The sequence below is a fragment of the Urocitellus parryii genome, chromosome 15 (genome assembly GCF_045843805.1).
Source record: "Urocitellus parryii isolate mUroPar1 chromosome 15, mUroPar1.hap1, whole genome shotgun sequence".
Classification (NCBI taxonomy): Eukaryota; Metazoa; Chordata; class Mammalia; order Rodentia; family Sciuridae; genus Urocitellus; species Urocitellus parryii.
Window position 1 is genome coordinate 48479727 of NC_135545.1, and position 27517 is coordinate 48507243.

At 41.5% G+C, this 27517-nt stretch overlaps 1 protein-coding gene across 3 annotated transcripts; it reads left to right on the forward strand.

Moving 5' to 3' along the window:
* Window positions 1-168: 168 nt before the first annotated feature.
* Window positions 169-17796, forward strand: Zfp1 (ZFP1 zinc finger protein). 3 transcript variants are annotated; one of them, XM_026399206.2, is made up of 4 exons: window positions 169-280; window positions 2592-2650; window positions 8821-8947; window positions 14988-17796. In XM_026399206.2, the coding sequence occupies exons 2-4, from the start codon at window positions 2636-2638 to the stop codon at window positions 16061-16063; spliced, it is 1218 nt and encodes a 405-aa protein (XP_026254991.1). In that variant the 5' UTR covers window positions 169-280; window positions 2592-2635; the 3' UTR covers window positions 16064-17796. The 3 variants fall into 3 exon arrangements, with proteins under 3 accessions (XP_026254991.1, XP_026254993.1, XP_026254992.1); XM_026399207.2 differs by lacking the exon at window positions 169-280 and adding an exon at window positions 750-827; XM_026399208.2 differs by lacking the exon at window positions 8821-8947.
* Window positions 17797-27517: the final 9721 nt, after the last annotated feature.

Here is a 27517-nt window from a genome sequence, read left to right on the forward strand (position 1 = left end):
AACACGGTGTAGACATTCCCGAGAGTCCCTAACCGCGAGGCATGGAGGCTTATGGGAAATGTAGTCCCGAAGCCCAGCGTCCCACCCATCGGAGGACCCTGGGAACGGCGTGCGGCCCTTCTATCTGCGCATGAGCAGAGCTGCGAGCGTGCCAGAGGCGCCCTTCCCCCACCTCCAGCCGCGAGTGGGTGACAGGGTCCCCTTCTCCGCGCTTCTTCACCGCTACACGCCGTAACCCGGCGTGGCACGGGGCCCCCGAGTGGAGGCTGCGCCCTGCCAGGTACAAGGGGAGCTGCCAGACAGCTGTGCGCGGCTGGGGCCGAGTGGCAGGAGATGACGGATGGGTTCGTGCCCGGGCGGGGTGGGAGCCCAAACTTCGGCGACTCGAGGGCTGCAGTGACCCTCGGGGAGGTGTCCCGGGATGTCCGGCGCCCTCCTCTGGGTGGGGCCCGCGGGAGCCCTCCTGGTCCGACGTGGGAGGGCTAGGACAGCGCGGGACTGGGCGGCAACGAGGACTCGCCTTCTCCCTTTGTCAGAAGACGCGCCTCCGACGGGCGGCGAGGAGCTCGGGCCGCGCGGGAGCGAGTCCGGAAGGCCCGCGGGCGCGCGCGGGCGGCGAGGGGCGGGCCCGGCGCACCTGGCCCCGCCTGTGGCCCCCTGCGGCGCGCGCAGCAGGCGGGCGGGGTTGCCCCAGCCGGGGTTTCGGCAGAGGCTCGGGTCCTCACGTCCACCCTGGGACTTCCGTTATGCAGGGCTCAGTGTCAGCCGAGGCTCGGGAAGGGGAAGTGATTCACCGAAAGTCACCCAGCCAGCCGGTACTATGTGATGTAAGAGCAGATGTTTTTCTCATTTCTATTTTGACTTTGCGCACTGGTCGTTTTTTGACATGCACGAGTTTTGAATTTCTACTTTTTAAATTATTTTTCTTTTTTGCTCCTGGAGATCGAACCCAGGGGCTCTTTATCACTGAGCTGCATCCCCACCCCTTTTTATTACTTTGAGACAGGGTCTTGCTAAGTTGCCCGGGCTGGCTTGGAACTTGAGATCCTACTGCCTCAGCCTCCTGAGTAATTGAAATTTCAGGCGTGCACTACATCTGGCTGGAATTACTGCTGTCTCCTTTTATAGCACCCAGGAGCCTTCACCACTTAGAGATTGTACAAAAGTTTTATATAAATTTCAGTTCTTTAAAATTTGTTATAGTCTGTCTCTGGATGAATGTTTTATGTGTATTTAAGTAGATAATATGTATGGGCCAGGGTGGTTGATAATGTGGTTCAATTCTTCTGTAACCTTACATGCTTTTTGTTTTTGTTATTCTGTTACTAAGAGGAAAATATTGAGTTATCTAACTATAATTGTGCATTTACCTATTTTTAAATTTCAGTTTTATCAAATTTTGCTTCTTTTTTTAAAAAAAATTTATTTTTTTTAGTTATAGTTGGACAGAATACCTTTATTTTATTTACTTATTTTTTTGTGGTGCTGAGGATCAAACCCAGGGCCTCCCGTGTGCTAGGCAAGTGCTGTACCGCTGAGCCACATCCCCAGCCCATCAATTTTTGCTTCCTGTGTTTTAAATTCCTTTTGTCAGATGCATTACTTCATATATATATATATATATATATATATATATATATATATATACACACACACACACACACACACACATACCAGAGATTGAACCCAGAGGTACTTTACCACTGAGCCACATCCCCAGCCCTTTTTATTTTTTGAGACAGAGTTTTACTAAATTGCTTAAGACCTTATTAAGTTGTTGAGGCTGGCTTTGAACTGACAGTCCTTCTGCCTCAGCCTTCTGAGCTGCATGCATGGCTCTTAGGTGCAGATACATTTAAAATTATTACATTTTCTTGGTGATATGATACATTCATTATTATGTGATGTCACTTCACTTCAAAGTTACTGAAACTTCTCTTAACTCTATTGAGTCTGCTAATGAACCTGTTGAAAGATTCCTTCATCTCCATTAATTTCCTTTTTTTTCCTTAGCATTTTCATTTAATTTTTTTCTTGCAGTTTTCATCTCTGCTGAAATACCCTAGTTTTTCATTCATGTCATCTGTCTTTTCCAGTTAGGCCTTTACTGTATGAGTCATAGTTGCCTTAAATTCTTTTTCTGGTAATTTCAGTTAAAGTTAAGGGTTCTATTGATGGCTTTGCCTCTTGATAGTGGGTTGTCTTGGTCTTGCCATTTTAGGTCTCTTAATGTGTGATTGAAGGTGGGTGTTGCCCTTGTGATCCATTTTGCTCCATCTGAAGAGGCAAAGAGACTATTCCTAGAAGGTGGTATTTTCGGGGCCTGGGGTTGTGGCTCAGCGGTAGAGCGCTCGCCTCACATGTGCGAGACCCTGGGTTCAATCCTCAGCATCACATAAGAATAAATAAGTAAAATAAAGGTATTGTTTCCAACTACAACTAAAAAAATATTTTTTTTTAAAAAAAATTAAGAAAAAAAGAAGGTGGTATTTTCCCAGGTGGTATGTAGGGATTTCTGAATAAGATATTTTAAGAAGGCTGAGGCAGGTCAGATGTTTAATAACAATATCTTCCTTTTTATTCTTTTCCAGTTCTGCCTTTGTAATTCTCAGCTTTTACCCAAATACTTCAGAAAATGAACAAATCCCAGGTGAGTTGTTTGGTTACTCCCTACTTGTTTTTCATTGCATTTGTGGAATTTTATATGAATCCAGAAAATGTCTGAAAAGTATAAATGAGTTAGACTCAAGGAAAACATGATAAGAATAAGTGATCAATGCCAGCAGCCAAATAGCAAACTGAGTTACATGTCTTGTATTGGTTATGAATACTAATCCCTTGGTGTTCTCTATATTAGGTCTGAACCAATTTTATGGACTTTGATGTAGACAATGTTTTGGATAGCATCCCCAGAAACAATCAAAATTAATCAGATTATCAGTTTGTCCACAGTTGCTACTTTATAGCATTCTTCAGTGCAAGTGAAGAGTATTATGGCATGTATTTTGTTTTTCCAACCAGAGTAGTATGATGCCAGTGAACTCTTAAAATTTTCCCCTATGTTCCACAGATACCATTGCCATTAGTTTCTTGAGTAGCTTTCCAGAGTTGATGTGTATATATTTACACAAGTACAAATAGAGGTACAGATATAAGATAGCACAGCATGTGAATCAGACTGTTCGGTGTGTTTTATTGTTGTTGGTAGTGGTGTTTTTATGATATCAGGGACTGAACCCAGGGGCACTTAAACACTGAGCCACATCCCCAGCCCTTTTTTATTTTTTATTTTTTGAGACAGGGTCTCACTAAATTGCTTAGGGCTTTGCTAAGTTACCAAGGCTGGCTTTGAACTTGCAATCCTCCTGCCTCAGCCTCCCAAGTAGCTGGGATTACAAGTGTGTACTACTGCACCCAGTTTATTTGTGTTTCATTCTTAATGTTATTCGAATTAACACCTTGAGTTACTGTGGTATACTTGTTAGAATTGATAGGTCTATATTGATACTTTAATTCAAGTCCATAGTTTACATTAGGATTCACTCTTTGTGTTATGCATCCTGTGGGCTTTGGCAAATGTAAAATGACATGTATCTATTATTATAATATCATACCAAATAGTTTCACTATCCCTAGGTCCCCTGTGCTCTGTTTATTTCTCTTGCCCGCTCTTTAGGCCCCAGCCAAAAGTGATCTCTTGATTGTCATATCTCCCTAGTTTTGCCATTTCCAAAATGCCTTATAGTTGTGCTCATTCAGTAGGTAACCTTTTCAGATTTGTTTCCTTTCCTTGAATATGCATTTAAGGTTCCTCCACTTTTCCCTGGCTTGATAGTTCATTTCTTTTTAGCACTAAATAACATTCCAGTGTGTGGGTAAATCAGTTTATGCATTCATTCACCTATTGAAAGACATCTTGGTTTCTTCCAAGTTTTGGCAATTATATGCAGGTTTTTATGTCAGCATAAGTTTTGATTCATTTGAGTAAATACCATGGACGTGACTGCTGGACCATATAGTAAGAATATGATTAGTTTTGTAAGAAACTGCCAAACTGTCTTCCAGGTGGCCCTACCATTTTGCATTCCCACCAGCAATGAATGAGCGTTCCTGTTACTCCATACCTCACAAGCATTTCATGTCGTCACTGATGTGTTCTGGATTTGGGCCATTCTAATAGATGTGTAGTGGTATCTTGTTTTAATTTACAATTCTCTAAATGATGTATAATGTTGAGCATCTTTTCACATATTTATTTGCCATTTATTTTTCTTCTTTGTTGAAGTGTTTGTTCAGATCTGCTGTCTGTTTTGTTTAGTTTTAAGAGTTATTTTTAGGGCCTGGGAATGTACCTCAGTGGTAGAGCACTTGCCTAGCATGTGTGAGGCCCTGAGTTCAATTCTGAGTACTGCTTTAAAAAAAAAAAAGAAAAGTTATTTATTTATCTTAGGTATTTTATCAGATATGATTTTGAAGATTTTCTCCCAGTCTGGTTTATTTTTTTCATTCTCTCTCTCGCTCTTTTTTTTAAAAATAATTGAATGACATATCTTTTGCCAGGCATAGTGGTGCACAACTGTAATTCAGTGGCTCTAGAGGCTGAGGCAGGAAGATCACAAGCCAGCCTCAGCAACTTGGGGAGCCCCTAATCAACTCAGTGAGACCCTGTCTCTTATTAAAATACGAAAAAGGGCTTGGGGTATAGTTCAGTGGTTAAGCACACTGGGTTCATTCTCTGGTACCAAAAAAAAAAAAAAAAAAAATATTTTGAAGTCTTTCCATATTAGAGCATAGAAAACTTCTTCATTCTTTTTTCCCCCTGATTTTTAAAATCCTGGAATGTAAAATATGTTCAAAGCAATATATAAAATGATATAACAATTTTTTTAAGTACTAGGGATTAAACCCAGAGTACTTTATTGCTGAGCTATATCCCCAGCTCTTTTCATTTTTTATTTTGAGACAGGGTCTTACTAAATTCCTGAAGGCCTCGCTAGTTTCTGAGTCTGGACTTGAACTTGTGATCTTGATGGACAAAATACCATTATTTTGTTTATTCACGTTTATGTGGTGCTGAGAATTGAATGCAGTGCCTAACACATGGTAGGCAAGTGCTCTACCGCAGAGCCACAACTCCAGCCCACGTTATCTGTTCTTTATGATACATTCCATAGATCTTCCTGGTAGATAGCCATTTTCTCAACGTTTTTGTTAATCATTCCTTTGCTTTTCTTAAAGATTTTGCCACTTGACCTGGGATTGTGGCTCAGTGGTAGAGTGCTTGCCTAGGAGGTGTGCACTGGGTTCAATTCTCAGCACTGCATATAAATAAATAAATAAATAAATGTCCATCGACATTTAAAAAAAATTTTTAAAATAAAAGATTTTGCCACTTATTTGTGTATCCCTAATCAGTATAAAATTGAATTTTGAAAAATTATAACTAGAATTAATATTGCTTTTGTTTGCCTAATCAAAATTTTGATTGGTGGAAGTTTTTTTTTTTTCTTTCAGATATGTAAGAGCTAAAAGATATCCTTTCATGCACCTGTGTGCCCTTCCCCAAGACTTAAATTTTGTTTGTTTTTTTTTTTGCTTTTTTTTTAATATTTATTTCTTAGTTGTAGTTGGACACAATACCTTTATTTAATTTATTTATTTTTATGTGTGCTGAGGATCGAACCCAGGGTCTCTCACGTTCTAGGCAAGTGCTCTGCCGCTGAGCCACAAACCCAGCCCTTTTTTTTTCAGATGCTGATGGACCTTTATTTTTTTTCAATTATTTATGTGCAGTGCTCAGAATTGAACCCAGTGTCTCACGCATGCTAGGCAGGTACTCTACCACTGAACCCCAACCCCAGCCCTTTAAGGGTTTTTAAATTATTTTTCAGATTGCATTAGCTTAGCTAGGCATGATGGCACACACCATCATGTAATCCCATGACTCAGGAGGCTGAAGCAGGAGGTCGAAAATTCAAGGCCAGCCTCAGCAACTTAGAGGCCCTAAGCAACCTGGCAAGACCCTCTCTCAATAAAAAGGACTGGAGATGGGGCTCAGTGGTTAGACACTCTTGGATTCAATCCCCAGCACCAAAAATAAACACACACACACACACACACACACACACACACACACACACACTGCATTAGCTTATGTATTCCTGGTGTGGTGTAAAATGATACAGCTCTACTGGAAGCAATGTGGCAGTGCTTTCGAAGCAAACCTAGTATCACAAGTCTAGCCATGTCTAGAAATTTGCTACTACTGGACAAAAATCTTCCAGTTCATGAGAAACATAAGGAAACCTAGAAATCAATGCAGTTGGTACATCTGGCAAGGTCAAAGTGAAGATCAAGTGTTGAGTGTCCGAAAGGAATATAATTGGAGTGGGATATTCTGTCTTCTGTTTCTGCTCAATGGCTAACTCTTAGGAGTAGATTAAAGCAGAACCCTTCTGTGAGATGAAGTGTCTTCTCATCTGATCCAATTCAGCCTGGTGTGAAAGGAGGGACAGTTAATCATCTGCATATGTTCAAGACAAAATAAACCAAGTACAGATAAGAATTTGGGCCAGGCTCCCCCAAGCAATCTGCCCCTAGGTAATAAAAATGTGCTTAAATACATATTTTAAAGACAGTTTAATCAGCATTTGTTTTCTTCCCAAACATATTTTATTCTTGCCACAACTCCCAAGTTGCTGGCATCCAAAAATGAGTTACAGCTTATTATTTAACATCTTCTCCCACTCCATTGTTTGCTTATTTTAATATATTTTACAGATTTGCTATTGTTTTTGCATCAAATTGACTTATGGTAGGTTTAGTTTTCTTCTTCTGGAGTATCATTTTTTTTTCCCCCCCACCGGGAATTGAACCCAGGGGCACTCAACCACTAAGCTACATCCCCAGACCTATTTTGTATTTTATTTAGAGATAGGGTCTTGCTGAGTTGCTTAAGGCCTCACTAAGTTGCTGAGACTGACCTTGAATTTGCAATCCTCCTGCCTCAGCCTCCTAAAATGCTGGGATTATAGGTATGCGCCACCACGCCCTCCTGGGGTAAGTACCACCTAACACACTTATTATGTTCCTGTCATCATTTCAGAGCAAGGGCTATCAAACCCATTGTCCAAATGGCCTGCTGCCTGGTCCTGTATAACCCACAAGCCAAGGCCGGTTTTTACATTTCTAAATGGTTGGGAATAAAATTAAATGAATAGCATTTTTTTCTTTGAACTGATATGAAATTCAGATGCAAAGTGTCCATAAATGAAGTTTTATTGAAACATACCTACACCATTTGCTTATATCTTGTCTCTGCTTTTGTGGTAGGATGGTGGAATTGATTCATTTAAGCAGATCTACACATAGCCTGCAAAAATCTAAAATATTTACTAGACCCTTTCTAGAAAATGTTTGCTTGTCATTATAAATATTTTCAGCACTTTGAAGATATTCCATTATTTGGCTTCTATTATTTCTTTTGAAAAATAATCCATCAGTTTTATCGTGCCTTTGAAGGTAATACTTTTTTTTCTTCTAGGGTTTTTGGCAGTTTTATGATGTGCCCAAAAGTACGGTTTCTTGTACTTTACTTGGGATTAGTGGTGTTTTTTTGAAACTGTGGCCTGCTGTGAATAGTTTTGGAAAATTCTCAGCCATTGTCTCTTCAAATATTTTACCTCTTAAAATAGAACTCCAAGAGCAACTATGTTAGGCCCTTTAACTTATGTGTCTTTTAGGCTTTTTAATGTATTTTCCATCCTTTGATCCTTTTGTATTTATTTCAGTCTGGATATTTTTTACTGATATTTTCCAGTTTGCTAACATCTTTTCAACTGTATCTAATTGGCTATTAAATCAGGCTATAAAGCTGAATGTTGTGGCACATGTCTGTAATCCCAGCAACTCGGGAGGCTGAAGCAGGAGGATCACAGATCAGCCTGGGCATCTTCATGAGACCCTATCTCAAAAGAAAAAATAAAAAGGGCCAAAGTATAACTCAGTGGTAAAGTGTCCCCATGTTTGATTCCCAGTACAAAAAAAAATTTTTTTCTATTTTTATGGCTTGAAGGAGGTCGGGAGATCCTTACTTGTAGCTGACAATTTGTTTCATAAATAGAAATCCTGTTTTTTTCGATATTCAAAACTTTTTTTTAATAGTTTGCTACTACAAAATTAATGTTTATGTGAGTTTCGTCACTACCCTGGTAGCATCATATACTGAGAGAGAGATATTTTTTGGTACCTGGGATTGAACCCAGGGGTGCTTAACCACTGTAAGCCACATCCCCAGCTCTTTTTTTTTTATAGAGACAGGGTGTTCCTGAGTTGGTGAGGCTGGCTTTGACCTCACAATCCTCCTGCTTCAGCCTCCTGAACCACTGGGATTACAGGCATGTACCACTGCACCCAGCTTCCTGTATATATCTTTTGTTTTTGTTTTTATTGGTTGTTCACAACATTACAAAGCTCTTGACATAACATATTTCATACATTAGATTGAAGTAGGTTATGAACTCCCAATTTTTACCCCAAATGCAGATTGCAGAATCACCTCGGTTACACATCCACAACCTGTATATATCTTAACAGCAGAATCAGCTTTTGTTGTTAGATACCTATCAAATATGATAGTGCCAAAGATACAGGGATCTTAACCACATATTTTTGGAGACAAAATTTAGTAAACAAGATGTACCATAGGTATTATTTGTAAATTTTCATGGTGGGTAACTTACAACATGGTAAGAATAAGTTTTCATATATCATTTCCACATCACCAAAACACGATCATTTCAGATTAATATGCAATTTCAGGGATCAGTTTCATTCACGGATGTGACTGTGGACTTCACCCAGGAGGAATGGGAGCAACTGGACCCCTCTCAGAGGATTCTATACATGGATGTGATGCTGGAGAATTATAGCAACTTACTTTCAGTGGGTAAGAACAGCTTTCAGATGTATCTCACTGTTTGCCTAGTAGCAGTGAGTTTCTGAATAATTATGTGGTGTTTATATCAGACAGGGAACTTTCAACTTTGTAGAAATGAGAGCCAGTCAAAAGAGTGTAAACACATAGGCAAGGCTTTATTGGAACTTCTGCTTAAGAAGGGAGACAGCCGACAGTGTGTCAGACGGGCTCAAACAGAAGACAAAGGTGAACAGCTTTTATGGCATCTTCAGGGTAGGCAGTGGCCCAGTCTTTTGGTGCCATCAGTGTAGTGGTGGGGTTTTAGTTTAGTCTGAGCTCCTCATGCCTCTTGATGGGACTGTCTCATTGCCAGCTTAAGGGTGTTTTATTCTATGCTAGTAAGGTAATTCTGCAGGCTACTTCACAACTATTATATGCATGTGTTTGTCCCTCACCACCTGGATTTGTTCTTATCTGGGAAAGTCCCTAATAATCTTTTTAGATCAGAGCAAACTATCATCCTGTTTCAGTGGATTTGATTTTAGTGACCTTATCTTGTCTGGCTTGTAACTTCTTTGTATTTCTACTGACTCCAAGCTGATTCTTCAACTTCTCATCTCTTGATGTGCCTTATTAATTTTATAGTTATAAGGTTCATCTTTTAACTCCTAATTTTCTGGTATGTCTGTTAACCCCATAAGACTAAGCTATTTTAATGTCAGCCTTTTTAGAAATATTGAGCTGCCACAAGAAATCAAACGTACTCAAAAGTGGGTCAGCAAGGCAAATGTTACTTCTGTCATAAGAGTGTGCCACCAAACCTGGCTAGCAGTGCACTTGGGCAGGCAGTCGACCTGCTTTTATCCCTAACACAGTGTTCCCCCTTGCTCTGATAGGAGCAGCTCAGGGTTATAATTTGTGATTAGCTAATTTTGAAATTGGGGCAGACAAAGGGAAGAGCTCTAGTTAAAAATGGCTACAATTGGATCTTTATATCCCAATTAAGGCTAAATACTATATTCTAAAAAATGGACAACCAAGCTTTCTATTTCTCACAAGTCCCCCTTTTTCTTTATATACCTTTTGGTCTTATTTTCATTTTTGTACCCTTTGGCATTGCAATCCATCCTAGATATTTTAACTTTCTGAGGTGGAAATGACCTATGGTAATGAGTTCTCCCCCTTTTAGCAGTTCCGATAGCCATGGTGATTAGGAGCACTTGGCAAGGTCTTTTCCAGCTTGGTTGAAGCTTGTCTTCTTTCTAGGTCTTGATGAAAATCAAGCCACCAGGCTGGAAGTGATGAATTGCAAACTCCAAGAGGAGAATCTGAGCAGCAGTTCATAATAATCATACTAGGAAAAAAAAAAGCACAGATGTTTCAAATTGACTCAGAACAAACTTGTGACTCTGACAGTGCTTTTTGTGATATTTCTCAGGCACTCCTGTATAAAACCCTTCCTTTATAGCCTCCCAGTTTTACTTACTTTCAGAAGGACTGACACAAATGTAAATCTAAAGTAAAAGAACATTGTTTTATATTCTAAATGTCCATGTATGGCTGTATTCTGGTTATATTCTTCTGCCAGGTATTTAAGACCAAGCTGGTCAAAACTGACCTTTTTTCTGTCTACTGTTAGAGTCAGCTGAGATTTATTAGGGATCATTCTTGGGAACTCGTGGGAAGCTGGTGGTGGCAGTTGGGCTCTGAAGGTTTTCCTGAAGAGCTGTGTGGTTTGGTGTGTGTTCTAAAAATAAAGTTCTTTTCTTTTGACAAGTGGCTCCTGAATTGTGCCCAGCCAGACTTCGGCATTCATTAGCCCAATGTCTCCCTCTATGGCATCGTGGGCAAATACCCGGTATTCTACTCCTTTGATACCTAGTTTTGTTAAACCCTCTTCCTATGGGGCAATTCCTTTTAAAGTGTCCTGTTTGTTCACAATTGTGTCATGTTTTTGGCCTGGCATCTAAAACCTGTTGTACTGCAGCTGCCACGACTTGCCCTTGTTCATTAATGTCTCTACATAATTTAATATGTGTTTAAATCTTCATGTTTCCATGGTCTAATGACTTCTCTGCACCAACGATTCGCTTGCTCGTAAGCCAGTTGCTTTATTAATGGCATTGCTTGTTCTGTATTCCCAAAAACTCTGGTAGCTGTTTGAATAAGCCTATCTACAAATTCAGCATAAGGTTCATTAGCTCCTTGTATTACCTTAGATAATTGACCTTGTAAACCTCCATGTCCTTGTAAAGTCTTCCATGCCCTAACCGCATCTACAGCAATTTGTAAGTATACGCCAGGATCTTATGCAATTTGTTGCTGCTGATCCTCATAAGGTCCCTTTCCTAACAACATGTCTAGATTTCTCTGAGGATAACCAGCTGCTGCATTTTGCCTAGCCAGCTCCTTGCAAAATTCCTCATTGGCAACCTTCCGTAACAGGTATTGTCCTCCATTTAGCACAGCTTTACACATATTAGCCCAATCTGCTGCCGTCATGTTCAAGTTGGTAATGGATTCAACCATGCTTACAGTGAAGGGTGCTTGAGGACCATAGGTTGTTACAGCCTCTTTTAGCTGCTTCACTTTTTTGAAATTTAAAGCATGGTGAATTTGCTGCCCTCCTGCCTACTCAAATACAGGGCATGTTAATATTTGAGATCCTGTCTCAGGATCCCAACTATCAACTGCGGGGGTTGGGGGCCTCCCAGCATATGGAGGTGGCGCTGTTGGACACTTATGCCCTCTGGTGATAGAATGCTGTTAGTAGTAGTCTCCTGTAGAGGTGGCGCTGTTGGTTGGACACTTACACCCTTTGGTGATAGAAAGGTGTTAGTAGCAGTCTCCTGTTGTAACTTTTCCCCTGATGGCTTTTTCTGCTCTAAACTTTCTTCCTCTGACTAGCTTAAGAGACCTTCTCTTTTACTTGAATCTTTTCCTCTGTCTAACTTGAGAGACCTTCTCTTTTACTTGAATCAATATGTCTTCTCCTTCCTCTACCATTGTCTGAACTGAAGGCTTTGGACTAAGCAAACAAGATACGAACGTCCACAATGGCAATGTGCCAACTGGCAGAGTCCCTGGGTTGTACTTTTCTATTCTTTTTAAATCTTCACCATGATGGTTCCATTGTGATATATCTAACAACTCCTCCTTAAAAAGCCATGGGCTACATTTTTGTATTGTATCAACGTATGCCCTGACTGCTCTTGGTTTTACTGAGATGCCTCCTTCCTCTAACAATTAACACTCTTTCGGTTTGTTTTTTACTAATTTCTGATCCCATATTTCTACTATAATACAACCCAACAAGATGACGCCAAACAAAACCGAGACAGAATGAAACAAAAATGGAACAACACAAAATCATTATATCAGCCTTTCTATTCTCCTGAAATGTCCATCCATCCTTTCTCCCTATCTGTTCCTCAGAAGCAAATAGTTTTTCCTCAGATGTGAGCGGTTTTTCTTCCGTCTCACTCATCTCCAGGGACAGGCAACTTAAAACAAAAGCGAAACAAAACAAAAGAAGAATCTTAAAATGGCTACCCATCCTCTCACCGTGCCCTCAGGGGCTAGCAGTTTACCTTATCACTTACCCTCAGTCGTTCCCCATGGGTCATTGGTGGTACAATTTTTCCAAAAGGAGCCATCACTGAACTGCTTGCAGAACTTGCCTGGACTATGTATCACTTGTATGCATTGTGAACTCACTTGTATGCATTGTGAACTATCTGTTGGTGCAGCAACTTGTGGTAGTGTTGGGGTATTTTTGCTGATGGTGTCATCAGTGGTACAATTTTTCCAAAAGGAGCCATCAATTGGCTTGGTGTATCCTCCTCCCTTCTGCTTGTCATGGTCATTCAGCTAAAATTTTGGGGCCAACAGAGGTGAGGCAAAGAACCTCACCCCCCCCCACCGCTGGTACAAAGACCTATCCATGGGTGTGGCTGTATGCTGGACCAGTAGTCAATGACGGGTAAAATCCAATTACAATGGTACCAACCTAAGACAGGAGGCTGACACCTTGAGGTCAGCTCATCCAATGACGGGTAAGGACCATATGTAGTATTGGACAACCTAAGGCAGGCACGGTCCCTAAGCCACATGCTTGTTGTTTAAACAGAGAGGGGGAGATGTTGAGAGCCACAGCCGAAGGGGCCCCAGCAAACTTCCAGCTGCCAGCTGATTGGCTCCTCTGCGGTAATGCTCATTGGGTTGTTTCCCCGCCCTTTCAGACCTGCTCATTGGGGGACTTTTGGCTCCGCCCACGCGACCCAGACAGTTGGCCTCAAGAGTAGGAGGAGTGGGGGAGGTTGAGAGGCTTGTGGGAAGCCGGTGGTGGCAGTTGGGCTCTGAAGGTTTTCCTGAAGAGCTGTGTGGTTTGGCGTGTGTGTTCTAAAAATAAAGTTCGTTTCTTTTGACAAGTGGCTCCTGAATTGTGCCCAGCCAGACTGTGGCATTATGAGAAGCCTCTTGGCTCCTTTAACTTTTATTCTACCATGAGTTGTGCCATCTGCCAGGATGGGTCAGGGTCTTGCTGACCACACTTGACTTCTCTTGGAAGCATCAGGGACATGTCCCTCTCCAGTGAAGACCTTCCTCTTTGCACATTGTGCACAAGTTGGCTTCCTGTTTTCTAGGGTCCTCTTGATCCCCCTGATTGGGAGGTCATTTGACTCAAGGGAGTTGTAGGGCCCATTGTTCCCTGAGTTTTGGGTAGCTTAAGAGGGCAAGGGCCAAAATGTTGGCTATTTTTTCCTTATCCTTTTACTTCCTTGACTTCAGTCTCCAGAATTTGGGTTAGACATTAAGCAGGCCATTTTCACCAGTCTTAAAATAGTCCTGGGTTTCAACTGAAATGTCTATAATTTTATAGTTACCCCTTTTATTCAGTTGGGTCAGTATTAGTACTAGAAGTCACCTTTATATCCTATGTGTCCTATAGGTGATGGCTTATTGTCTCGGATTAACTCAAGTTGTGTTTTGTTTGGGGGGTACCTGCTTAAACCCCACCCCCTTTTTTTTTTAAGATACTTTTGGTGTTATAATCAGTTGCTCTTGCACTGGCATTCTCAGTCTGCCAGTCAGAATGGTGACTTCTATATTTTAGCTCATGGGAATTGGTGTCAGCCTTAAAGAGGATAAATTTTTCATTACAAGACTTCGTTATCTTGGATGAAATGGTTGCAGAATCACAAGTAAGTTAGGAATAACCACTAATACACAAGATAAAAGTAAAGGTTATTAAGGGCCTAAGTCAAATCTGGGCAATCTTTAATATTCAAATTAAAGGAGGGCAATCTTAAAAGGAGAAAAACACTATAATGGTAAAAACCGTCATTCTCCAACAACTTCAGTAGAAACACAGCAGTAGACCCAGCAATAGCAACAAGTGTGAGTGACTCTGTTGTAAGAATTTGGGTTTATTTTCTATTTCCAACAGAATGAATTCCTGGATCTTGCTATCCATTTGCAAAAAGACAGAGTTCTAAAATAGGATTGTTTCTGCAAACTATGAAAAATGCCGATTTCAAGAGGTTATTTTGGTTTATAGGAGCAGAGGAGGAGGAGGAGGAGGAAAGCCAAGAAGCATGCAGACCAGTACTGATCTTACCATAGTAATCTCAAGTGTCAGTTACTAACCTCATCTGTCTGGTACCACCACTTAACATCTTCATCTACTTATTTTCTTGGTCTTTGTTAACTATTCAGTGTTCTTAAGGACACTGTGAATCTCCTTTATTCCTGAAATTGCCAGCTTTTCCATACTATTTGTGCCCTGGTTGCTGATCTTTGTTTTTATTTCAATTTCTCTGTTTACTTTATTTTGTCATCTGCCAGTGCTACTTATGTCCATTGTTAATTCACACTTTTTGGTGAGCACAAGTTTTATGTGTCTTTTCCTTTCAAGATTTAAGAGAGGAAAAGTTTGCACTGGGATTTTTTTTTTCCAGTAGTACTGGGAACAAAGAATCACCCCTATAACACATTTGTGGAGACTTCCTCTTTTGTGACATTATACAGAAAGGATTAATAAAGTGCATTTCATTCTGTTTGATCCTAGAAGTGTGGAAGGCCGATGACCAAATGGAGAAGGACCACAGAAACCCAGATGAGCAGGCGAAGCAGTTTATAATCCTCAAAAACCAAACTCCAGTTGAAGAAAGAGATAATCTCTTTGGAAAAACATTTAATCTGAATACAGACTTTGTTTCTTTAAGACAAGTGCCCTATAAATATGACTTATATGAAAAGACTTTGAAACATAATTCAGATTTACTTAATAGAAGCTATGCAAGAAAGCAAGCTGATGAATGCAATGGCTTTGGAAAACCACTCCTATATCTGAAGCAAGAGAAAACCCACCCTGGAGTAGATTACTCTGATTATAATAAAAGTGGAAAAGCCCTCAGCCATAAAGAAGTCATTTTTAAACATCAGAAAATTAAAAACCTGGTTCAGCCTTTTCTTTGTAATTACTGTGACAAGGCTTTCTCCTTTAAGTCACTTCTCATTAGTCACAAGAGAATACACACTGGAGAAAAACCCTATGAATGTAATGTATGTAAGAAAACCTTCTCCCATAAGGCAAACCTCATCAAACATCAGAGAATTCATACTGGGGAGAAACCCTTTGAATGTCCCGAGTGTGGAAAAGCTTTCACCCACCAGTCAAACCTCATTGTACACCAGAGAGCACATATGGAGAAGAAGCCCTATGAATGTAGCGAATGTGGAAAAACATTTGCTCAGAAGTTTGAACTCACTACACACCAGAGAATTCATACAGGAGAGCGACCCTATGAGTGTAATGAATGTGCAAAAACCTTCTTTAAGAAATCGAACCTCATCATACATCAGAAAATTCACACAGGGGAGAAACGCTATGAGTGCAGTGAATGCGGCAAATCTTTTATCCAGAACTCACAACTCATCATACACATGAGAACTCACACAGGAGAGAAGCCCTATGAATGTACTGAATGTGGCAAAACATTCAGCCAGAGGTCTACTCTTAGGTTACATCTGAGAATCCATACAGGAGAGAAACCATATGAGTGTTCCGAGTGTGGAAAGGCCTTCAGCAGGAAGTCCCGACTGAGTGTCCATCAGAGAGTACACATAGGAGATAGACCCTGAGACTGCAACCAAGTTGTATCGTGGAAAACTGTATACCAAAATCCTTGCAATGGATAGAAACCTCATGAAGAATTCACGTTGAGATAAAATTTCTCAAAAATGTGTAAAATACAGGAGCCCTTAAGAAGAATATTATACTAGGAATTGGGTATAATACCCAGGTAAAGTATACATATCAGAATATATCAAATTGTAGATAGACATACCCAACTGTATTACAATGAGCTTTTTAAAATTAATGAATTGAATACTCTGGGTAGCAGCAAAAAGCATATAGAGATAATACCCTAGGAATTTATATGTGAGTATGCCACAGAACACGTTTTTAATCTGCACATGTGAATTTAAGGGTCACTGGGAGTTTGAAATTCTTGGTGATAATTAGAACACAAGATTTTCCATACTAAACATCATGTGTGTCAGTATCTTTCCAACCTAGTATGCATTCCAAATGAAATATTAACAGATTTTAAAGTAGCACGTAGCCTGTGTTTTTGCCTACTGCTTGCCGATGTAAGTTGTGTGACCATTTTTATTGAACTGCCTCCTCAACAGATGACTGTTGGGGAGTCTTAACCCACTTTTGGGTTTGAAGATTTTTTAGAAGTATTTATTAAAATTTGCAAATGTGAGATAATTAAGAGGATATCTGGAAAGTAAAAGGAGACAGATATGAATTATGTTACTTGGTATACACACAGAATGAAATTGTACCATGTAAAGAGAATATTCTTATCCATCATGCACTTGTTATTTTTCTGTGGGGTATTTACATACAAATGCATGTCTATTACCAAAATGTTGTGTAACCCAGAAATCACCTGTATTTTTGTGTGTTTCCCTGTTTCTCAATATTTTATGAATTGTCTTGCAAAAAAAAATGATAGGATGTTTATGTAGCTCATAAATGTTAGTCATATTTCAAAGACTTTAGAGAAAAAAATAATTTATTTTAAGAAAAGTCAAGAATTGTCTATTTCATTGCTTCTTAAAATTTCCATGTGCATAATCCATTTTAGAAATGAAGTAATTGCAGTATTCTTTTGTTTTAAAGAGGCATTTCTACTTCGAGTTTCACACGCAACCTAAAACATTTCCCTTTAGAACCTGACCTAGCATAAGTTATTACTTCCTTTCAGTGTTCACAAACACTTTAAGTTAGATTTTGCAGTGATCTCCCCATATACTGTTTGTTAACATTTTAAAAGTTATCTTTTTGTGTAAATGAAAGATGTGCCATTTTAGGCTTGATTTCATATTGACAAGTTCAGCCTTTCCCTATCCACCACGAATCATGTATTAGAATTATAAATGGCAACCAAACTATTATTTTTTAAGATCATTGATGTGTTGGGACTACATATGAAAATGAATGACTTTCTGGGCAAATATATCATGACATCCATAGCCCAGTACGTCTTTGTATTTCAAAGTTGTGAACTTTCTAATACAAGGAAGCGGGGAGAAGTTAATTTCATACACTGCTGTTAGAAATGTAAATCTTGACAGTCTCCTTGGAAAACATTGTGACTGTCTTTTAACATTATTGATACATACACACTTTAACCCAGGAATCTCACTCCTGAGAATCTATTTCTAAGGGAAAAAAAATAAAGTGCCAGTATTGGAGATTTTATGTTTATCAATGTATATCGTATTTTTGGTAAGGACCAAAAAATAAAAAAATGAATGCCCATCGTAAAGGAATGATTGAATAAATTGTGGTAAAAATATATCATGGCTGTGTGGTATTCCTTTGGAAAAAATGTAGGATCAAACTTTTCCATGTTGAAAGAGAATATGACAGTATTCCAGTTTTTATAAAATAAAGATCTAGAAATACATATGTGTGGGGTGGGGGGGCCTGGACATAGAAGTCCTTTCATTGTGCCCTCGGGAACTCATCAGCTTATTGATGATGGCAGGAAAATGAGCTAGCCCACATTCCTTATGAAAGACATCTTGGCCTGGAGATAGTTACCACTCAGCAGTAACAGTAGCCAGGGCATCATTTTCTCACCTTAGTTTTACAGAGGATGACATAGTACGGGACATGTGATGCCTACACATATGTCGGGTTGTTAGAGGAACCTGGAGTTTAGGGAACCTGAATCTTACACTAGGGGTTGCAAGAAAACCAACCCAACTTTGCCCCAAAGAGAAACATCTTTACTATGCTGGATATGAAACCTGCTCTCTCCTCTGGAGAGAGAACTTTCTGTCTTGTAAGACTATTCACTTTTCACACATCCTGAAAGATGGTCTAGAACAAAGGTCTTTAGTGCTTACATTTTTTTGTTTTTGTTTTTGTACTAGGGATTGAACCTAGGGGCGGGCACTCAACCACTGAACCACATCCCCAATCCTTTTTTTTGTATTTTATTTAGAGACAGGGTCTCACTGAGATGCTTAGGGCCTCACTAAGTTGCTGAGGCTGGCTTTGAACTTGTGATCCTCCTGCTTCAGCCTCCCAAGCCACTGGGATTACGGGCATGTGCCATCATGCTCCACTAGTGCCTATGTTTGTAAAGAGGCAAAACCATAAGAAACCTGAGAAAGAATTGTCTTAACAGGAATGGATGAGTAGCAGAAGAGAGGGGTTCAAGAGATTTTGTTCAAGATGTTAGTAATTGTGGATTATGTTTATCAATTCACAGGAATGACCAGTAGAGAAAAATATTTCTGCTGCAGCAGGGAAAGAAGAGAACAGACTAGAGCACAGTCTGGGCCAGGAAGAAGAGATCAGAACCAGCGTGCTAGGGAAGATGCTGGACTTGGAGCATCAGCCAGGGAGGAGCCAGAGATGACTCAGACTTGTGAACTTTTGTCTGATTGCTTTTATTTACTCTGTTAGAAGACAAGGTTACAGGGGCTGGGGATGTGGCTCAAGCGGTAGCGCGCTCACCTGGCATGCATGCGGCCCAGGTTCTATCCTCAGCACCACATACCAACAAAGATGTTGTGTCCGCCAAGAACTAAAAAATAAATATTAAAAATTCTCTCTCTCTCTCTTTAAAAAAAAAAAATAAGATTACAAGCTGAGGGTGAGGATGGAGGCGGTAGCATGAGAGGTTTGAGGATCAGGGGAGAGTTAACAAACTAAGGAAATACAGTATGGCTGTGGAAAAGGCCCACTGGAGGGTGATGCAGTATCTTTAATGTCATGTCTGTCAGAGTTGTGAGTTTTCCTCCAGCCACACTCAGAATTGGATTTAGCCTGGATTGGTTGGTATGAAATACCCGAGTGATGAACAGTGGGATTTAAACTTGGTTGGGAGAAGCATCAGAACTTGCAAGTCATCAACCACAGGTATTGAAGACAGGATGATGGAGTAAGACATGCGCTGGACCTGCCCCCGTGGTTTGAACAACTATCCTCCCATGAAAATGCTTGCACAAGGGTTAAGGACCGGACTGGGGTTGTGGCTCAGCAGTAGAGTGCTCACCTCGATGTGTGAGGCCCTGGGTTCGATTCTCAGCACCACATATAAATAAATGAATAAAACAAAAGCCCACAAACAACTAAAGTATATATACATTGAAGGGGACAGGAATGGCTGTTTTACATTATACCCCTTTCTCAGCGCCAAGTACCAGTGTGATGAGAAAGACACTTAGGAAGGAAAGGGAACCGGCACCAGATTTTACCTTGGACCCCAACACTTTAATACAACCCAATGAAACCCAGCATTGGGCAAGTCCCTGCATCTCCAGACTTGAAGTTGGTACCCATTCCAGGCCTGTCCTAGCGCCAGGCTGAATCCCATAGACCCAGGATCCAGCCTATACAGCAGATTCTGTCCAGGCCTACCTAACCAGCAGGCCAACCTCGGGTCAGGCCATGCCCCACAGCTATACTTAAAGTGAAATTTAAGTCAAAAACTAGAATAAGATTATCTCCTTTGTTTCTGGAGGCTGCCCTTCTTTGAATCCATTTCTATGCTTCCAGTCCTACATCAGGAGCCCCAGGTTTCTGTGGTACCCAGGAGCTGAAAGAACACTAAGGGGGAACATCCTGAAAGCCAGAAAATGATTGGTGATCTCTGCCCGTCATGAAACCAACTCTGTACTTCCTTGCCTACACCCCTTCAGAGTGTATGTTAACGACATGATCAGAAAATGAGAATTTTGACTCATGTAAATAATTCATACTTTGGAGGAGCTGTGTACAAGGAGTTTTCAGCTTCTCTTTTCTTACCAGGTGGCACCCATTTTTTAAGCACATTTTTCAAATGTGTGGAACCATGGACATTAAGGGATGTGGTCATGGAATTTTCTGAAGAGGAATGGAAATGCCTGGACCCTTGTCAGCAGACTTTATGTGGAGATGTGATGTTAGAGGTCTGTAGAAACCTACTCTTTATGGATGCAGTGAGTCCCCAAAGGTCACCTTTGGCAAAGGTCAATGCCACCTCCATCACACATGCTGCTCTCACTGCCCAGGCTCCAGGAAGCCCCTACTGGTGAGTGAGGTGTATCGTGGACCTGGACCCAGCTCCAGAAAGTGACAGCTGTGTCACACGTTTACACTCTCTGGACCTTCAGGTCACACCATCTACACAACAGGCACCAGGAGAAGTCTCTGTGAACCCGCCAGAACAATGGCCACTGTTGAGAGCCACAACCAAAGGGGCCCCAGCAAACTTCCAGCTGCCAGCAAACTTCCAGCTGCCGGCTGATGATTGGCTCACAGTGGCCCCAGCAACATCTAGCTGATTGGCTCCTCTGCGGTGATGTTCATTGGGCTGTTTCCCTGCCCTTCAAGCTGCCAGCTGATGATTGGCTCACAGTGGCCCCAGCAACATCTAGCTGATTGGCTCCCAGTGGCCCCAGCAACATCTAGCTGATTGGCTCCTCTGTGGTGATGCTCATTGGGCTGTTTCCCTGCCCTTTCAGACCACAGAGCTGCTCATTGGGGGACTTCTTTGGCTCTGCCCACACGACCCAGCCAATCGGCCTCAAGAGGAGTGGGGGAGGTTGAGAGGCTTTTGGGAAGCCTGTGGTGGCAGTTGGGCTCTGAGGGTTTTTTCCTGAGGAGCTGTGTGGTGCCATTGTGTGGTTCTAAAAATAAAGTTAGTTTCTTTTGACAAGTGGCTCCTGAATTGTGCCCAGCCAGACTGCCGCATGCCACTCCCAGAAAACAAAAACCTCTAAGGCGACATTCCACAGGACCTCTCCAATAAATCCCATGGATCCCTAAACCAACTGAATACACAGAAAGTCCACAGCATCCCGTGAGATGGAGGGACGAGGAAGGCTGGGCCACCCTCCATTGCTTCCTTTGTAAGTGGGGAAACTGAAGCCCCAACGGAACAGATTCACATCGCCTCTTAGGCCATGGGAGCCCAAGGGCCCAGTTCCTTGCTGGGCCCACAGTGAAGGCCAACAGGATTTCCAGAGCATATGCACCTCTCTGGCTCCCTTCTCCTGCTGCAGAAGCACCCACCATGCCCTCCACTCCCCAGTTTGGCTCCTGGTTCTCACACTGAGCTTCCCTGAGGAGCCCTGGGTGGGGCCAGCCCCCCTCCAGCTTCCACTAGCCCCCCCCATCCCAGCCCCCCCAGCCCTGCTCCACCCACTGCTGCTACGGGTTGCACCTGACTAGCTCCACTGGGCTCCTACCAGACAGCTCTGCCCATTAACTGGCTCCACTCAGCCCAGCTTGGCTCCGCCCCACCAATTCTGCTAATTTGCTCTTCTCCACTCAGCTTCTCTTGGCTCCACCCTTGCAGCTATGCCCATTGTGGGCTCCCCTGGGGTCGCTCTGCTTCTCCCTTTGGCTCAACTTGGCTCTGCTCAACTTCCTCTCATAAGCTCTGGCCTACAATCGGACTCCCCTTTTTGCCCTCTGCTGTGCCACGCCCATGTCACCCACTGGCTCCGTGGCATTCTGCCCACTCGTCTTGTCCTCTTCTGGCATATTAAACATATTTGGATGGCATGTTTCCCCCTCTAACCCTGGAGCATTTTGAGGTCCACCTTGGCCCAATTCCATTGACATCAGCACCATCCCAAATAGCTCTGTTCTTTTTGAAGGGCCTGGCTCTTCAGTCAAGGTCACTCCTAGACCTGTCACCCCCACACCCACCTGAAAGCTCCACTGCTCCTTGAGAGCATCCTCAGAAATTAATAAAGGGGTCTTGCAGAGTTGCCCGTGATCCCCGACACCCTGTCCCTCAGGCTGTGGGACAACCAGACTTGGGGGGGGGGGTGTTCTCCTTGGGACATCACCAATGGATGTCCTTGGACTACTTTGCTCAACTGAGTCACAGTGTCTCTGATTACAGTGCAGCTGGTGATTATACTGTATTGTCAAACATGCGAGCATGTTTTCAATGCCTTCTGTGTATCAGGTAGAGGACGGAAGAAGAGGAGACACTTGTGAGAAAAGATAGCAAGGTCCCTGTCCTGCTGGTGGAGGAGCCCAGCCAGGATTAAAGGACAGCTTCTGTGCACAGGAGCTGACCCTCTGCTTCTCTCTAGCTCTGTGGCCTTCAATACCTTCTCTTAGCCTTTGAGCACAGGATTGGCACAGCTTCTGGTGAAACAAAGGCATCTGTGCTCTCCTCAATAGCCAGCCTCAGACTTTTCAGAATGAGACAGGGCATGGTCAGACACTGCTGCTATCTTTCTTAAGGTTGGGTCTCAGAAGAGACTCTTTGTCATAACCTCAGTGTAAATATCCTTCATTCTAAAAGTCTGAAGCAATGCTGGGGAGACTGGGCAGCAATTGGGGACTTGGATTGCAAGCAGCAAAATGTGAACTGGGTGATTTAAATAAAAAACAATTTGCTAGAGGACATTGGAGAGATCAAGAGAATCTGATGGCAAAGTCCAGTAAATGAAGAGTTGAGCTGTGCCAGTTGTTCTCAGTGCCCCAGACTCCTGCACAGTCGTCCCTGGACAGTGCTGCTGTGTGAGCATCTCTTTATCACTGTGCAGAATCCACATCTCCAAAGAAAGGGTCTAATTGGCTGGGTTAGGTACTGGGAATTTTTCACATTCAAGTAGGTATTGAAGGATGAGTAGAAATTTGCTAAAGGGAAGGACAGTCCAGGTAAGAACAACCTGTATGTTTCCACAAAAGAATTTGGTGTTTCTCAGAATCATGTAGCCACACTATGTCAGGTGCTTTCCTCAGCTGCTTCTGTGGCCCCAAACCCTTCAAAACTAGAGAAAATTTTTTGGAAAACATGTTTTATAAAAATGCTAAAGGCTCTTAGACATCATTATTCAAAGTACATGTATGAAGACATGAATTGATGTGAACATACTTTTTATATAGAGCTATGAAAATTTGTTCTATATGTGTAGTAAGAATTGTGATGCATTCCACTGTCATGTATTTAAAAAATAAAACCAATTTTTAAAAAAAATTATATGATAAAGGTGTTGATTCATTAAGAGGATATAAAAATTATGAATATATATGCATTCAACATCAGACCAGGCTGGGGATGTGGCTCAAGCGGTAGCGCGCTCGCCTGGCATGCGTGCGGCCCGGGTTCGATCCTCAGCACCACAAACAAACAAAGGTGTTGTGTCCGCCAAGAACTAAAAATAAATAAATATTTAAAAAAAAAAAAAAAAAAAAACATCAGACCACCTAAAAATATAGGGCAAATACTAATAGATCTGAAGGGAATGATAGATTGTAACATAACAGCGGTAAACTTTAATAACCCAGCGGTGAACTTTAATACCCCACTTTCAGTGGTGGACAGATCAGACAGAAAAAAAATAATAATTCAGGAAACATTAGACTTAAACTATACTTTAGACCAAATGGACCTTACAGACACATAAGAACATTCCACCCAACGACAGCTGAATACGCACTCTTCAAGTGTACACAGCCATTTTCCATATTAGGCAACAAAACAAGTCTTGAATTTAAGACTATTGAAATCCTATTAAGCATCTTTTCTGACCATAATGGTGTAAGAATAGAAATTAATAACAAAGGATTTGAGAAAATTCAAATATGTGGAATTTAAACATGCTCCTGAAAGCTAAAAAAAAATCTCGAAACAAATGACAATAAGTATATAACATAACAAGACTTATGAAATACAGCAAAACAAGTTCTAAGAAGGAAGTTAATAGCAATAAACACCTACCTCCAAGAAGTTCTCCTGTTAGGTTGTAACTCAATGGTAGAGCACAGGCTTAGCATATGTAAGGCCCTGGATTTGATCCCCAGTATCACAAAGAAAGAAAAACAGATCTCTAACCACCTCCATTACAACTCAAGGAGCTACAAAAAGAACAAATGAAGCCCAAAGTTAGAAGGAAGCCCATAGTGATCAGAGCAGAAGTAAAGATTAGAAAAAAACTTTTACTCTTCTCTGTTAAGAAATTTTTATTTATTTTTTTATTTTTTAAAAAATATTTATTTATTTATTTATTTATTTATTTTAGTTCTCTGCAGACGAACCCAGGCCGCACGCATGCCAGGCAAGTGCGCTACCGCTTGAGCCACATCCCCAGCCAAGAATAAATTTTTTAAAGATGAAAACAGATCAATAAGGCTTTGTCTAGACTAAGGCAAAAAAAAAAAAAGAAGTGAATGATTTGCCTTTATAGGCAATATCACAGAAATACAAAGAATTTTAGGAGATTATTTCAGCAACTATATACTAACAAATTGGGTAACCTAGAAGAAATGGATAGATTACTAAACATATTACTATAAGTAGAATCATGAATAGAAAACCTGAACAAACACTGATGAATATGGTGACTAAATTAGTAGTAAGTCTCCCATTACAGAAACCCAGGACTTGAGGGTTTCTCTATTGAATTCCACCAAACATTTTAAACATGAATTAATACCAATCCTGCCTGAACTCTTCAACACAAATTTTAAAAGAGAAAAACCTCTTATAAATGTGTTTTATAAGACTGTCTTACCCGGATACCAAAACAAAGAAAATTCTAGGCCAATATCCCTGATAAACAAAGATGCAATGATCCTCAACAATGCCAGGTTTGGTAGTATCTGCCTATGATCTCAGCTACTTGGGAGGCTGAGGCAGGAAGGTCACACATTCAAGGCCAGCCTCAGCAACTCAGTGAGACCCCGTCTCAAAAAATAAGGGTGGCTAGGGATGTAGGTCAGTGGCAGAGCATCACTAGGTTCTATCCCAGCATTAGAAAAAATACGTAAAGAAATCCTCAACAAAATACTTATAAACATTCAACAGCACATTGAAAGGATCATTCACCAGGATCAGCTGAGATTTACCCCAGGGCTGCAAGGATAGATCCACAAGTGCAAATCTACAAACAGGGTACCTGTGTTAACAGCAGGAAAGCCAAAAACCATACAATTCTCTCAATAGAGGCCAAAAAAGCATCTGACAAAATTTAACATAAAAATGCTCAGCAAAATAGGCATAAAAGGAATGTGTGATAACACAATAGAAGACCATAAAGGACAAACCCACAGCTAACCTGTGAATGCAATAAGTCCCAAACTTTCAATTCTGCAAATACATCAACAAAGTATTGGCAAAGGTGCACTAAAATGGCCAGAAATCATAATCTAGAGTTTTATATATATATTATTCATTTTATGTACTTATACAAATATGTATACATATATGTATCACACAGTTGTATGTACACATATATGCAACACACACATACATGTATATAGACTTTTTTTTTTGCAGTAGTTAGAATTAAACCCAGTGGCACTATGCCACCAAGGTAAATCCCCAGACTTTTTGAGTCAGGGTCTTGCTAAATTGTCCAGGCTGGCTTCAAACTGAATCCTCCTGCCTCAGCCTTTCAGGTAGCTAGGATTACAGATGTTTTTTTTTTTTAATTGTTTTTGGTGGTGCTCGAAATTGAACCCAGGATCTCACACATGTTAGGAAGCACTCTACCATTGAGCTACATTCCCAGACCCAAGGTCCTGAGTTTTATCCCTAGCATTACAAAAAAATTGAGACAAGGGATTGGGAATATAGGTCAGCTGGTAGCATGCTTGCCTCACATTCACAAGGCCCTGGGTTCAATCCCCAGCACCACACAAAAAAGAAAATAAAGACAAGAGGTTACCAGTGTTGGTGGAGATATGGAAAAAAAATGTAACTCTTCCACAGTGTTGATGGGAAACGTAAATTAGTGCAGCCATTTTGGAAAATGGACTTATAAGTGAAGCAGGCTTCAAGAGGCCCAGATGCCAGTTGGAGTCCATAAGAATCCATTGAAGACACAAGAGATTTTGCTGAAAACCGAAGGCAAGTTCCGGAGGTTACCGAGAAAGATTTCCAGAAGCCAGGCACAGTGGGGCACACCTGTAATCCCAGTGGCTTGGGAAGCTGAGGCAGGAGGATTATGGGTTCAAAACCAACTCAGTGAGGCCCTAAACAACTTAGTAAGACCCTGTGTACCGGGTTTTAGTTCTTGCAACTAAAAGGCTCCGGGGTTACTCAGTTGAACTGGGCTAACTGGGCTGCACAAAATAACCACACAAGAGACACAAATACCTTTTTCTTTGGGGTCGCTGTGACGGCTCCTCTGACCTTAAGGGTCCGCAGGAAGAGAGAGAGCGAGAGCATGCACTGACCCCTTTTATTGAAGAGAAGCTATTCAAATGAGGCCAGGGGTCAGGTTTCAGGGGGCTGAGTCTATCTTCCTGATGTCCACTGTCAGCAGGTTGAGGGACACCTGGGTAGGCCACACCTAAGGCACAGTAAGAGAAGGAGACAAACACAAGGCACTTCCATGGAAGATTCTATCCTAAACAGGGCCAGGGGTTATATTACAAAGGAACAGGTGAGCGTAGCTTCACCCATGGGGCTGTAGCAAGGCACACCCATGCACAAGACATTGACCCTTGAACCCAAGAGGGTGGGGAAAGCTCTGCCACATTTCTGTGACTGAGCGCCTCAGCACCCAGCTGGAGAATATGACCCAGTCACGTGCAAGTTGGTCTCCCACACCTGTCTCTAAGTAAAATATAAAAAGGGCTGTGTCTGTGGCTCAGTGGGTACCAAAAGAAAAAAAAAAAAAGGTTTCTAGAATATAGGGAGAGTTGAGATGAAAACAGGATATACAGCGCCCAGGAAGGTCATACTGTCAGGGGGTGACCTGGGAATCCTAGGCCTCCTGTGATTGAATAAATGAGGATAAAGGTCTTAATGACGTCAGACATGACCTCAAGGTAGAAAAAGGTGAAGAAGCTGGAGTGTTGGGAGGTCAGGGCCCTGCGCCCCCTCTTCTCTCCTGCTAATGGATGTGTGGAAGCCTGGGGAGGTGGGCCTTACATGGTGTGCTTGGGGGTCCCTCTTAACCCTTGCCAAGAGGTTAAGAAATGCTGAGAATTCTGCATGGTTCATTGCATAAGGTAGGCACCTCAGAGCTCCTAGACTGAAATGGGTCAGACTAATTATATTGACCTGGAAAAATATTTATGTTCAAGTTAAAAGCAAGTTTCAAAAA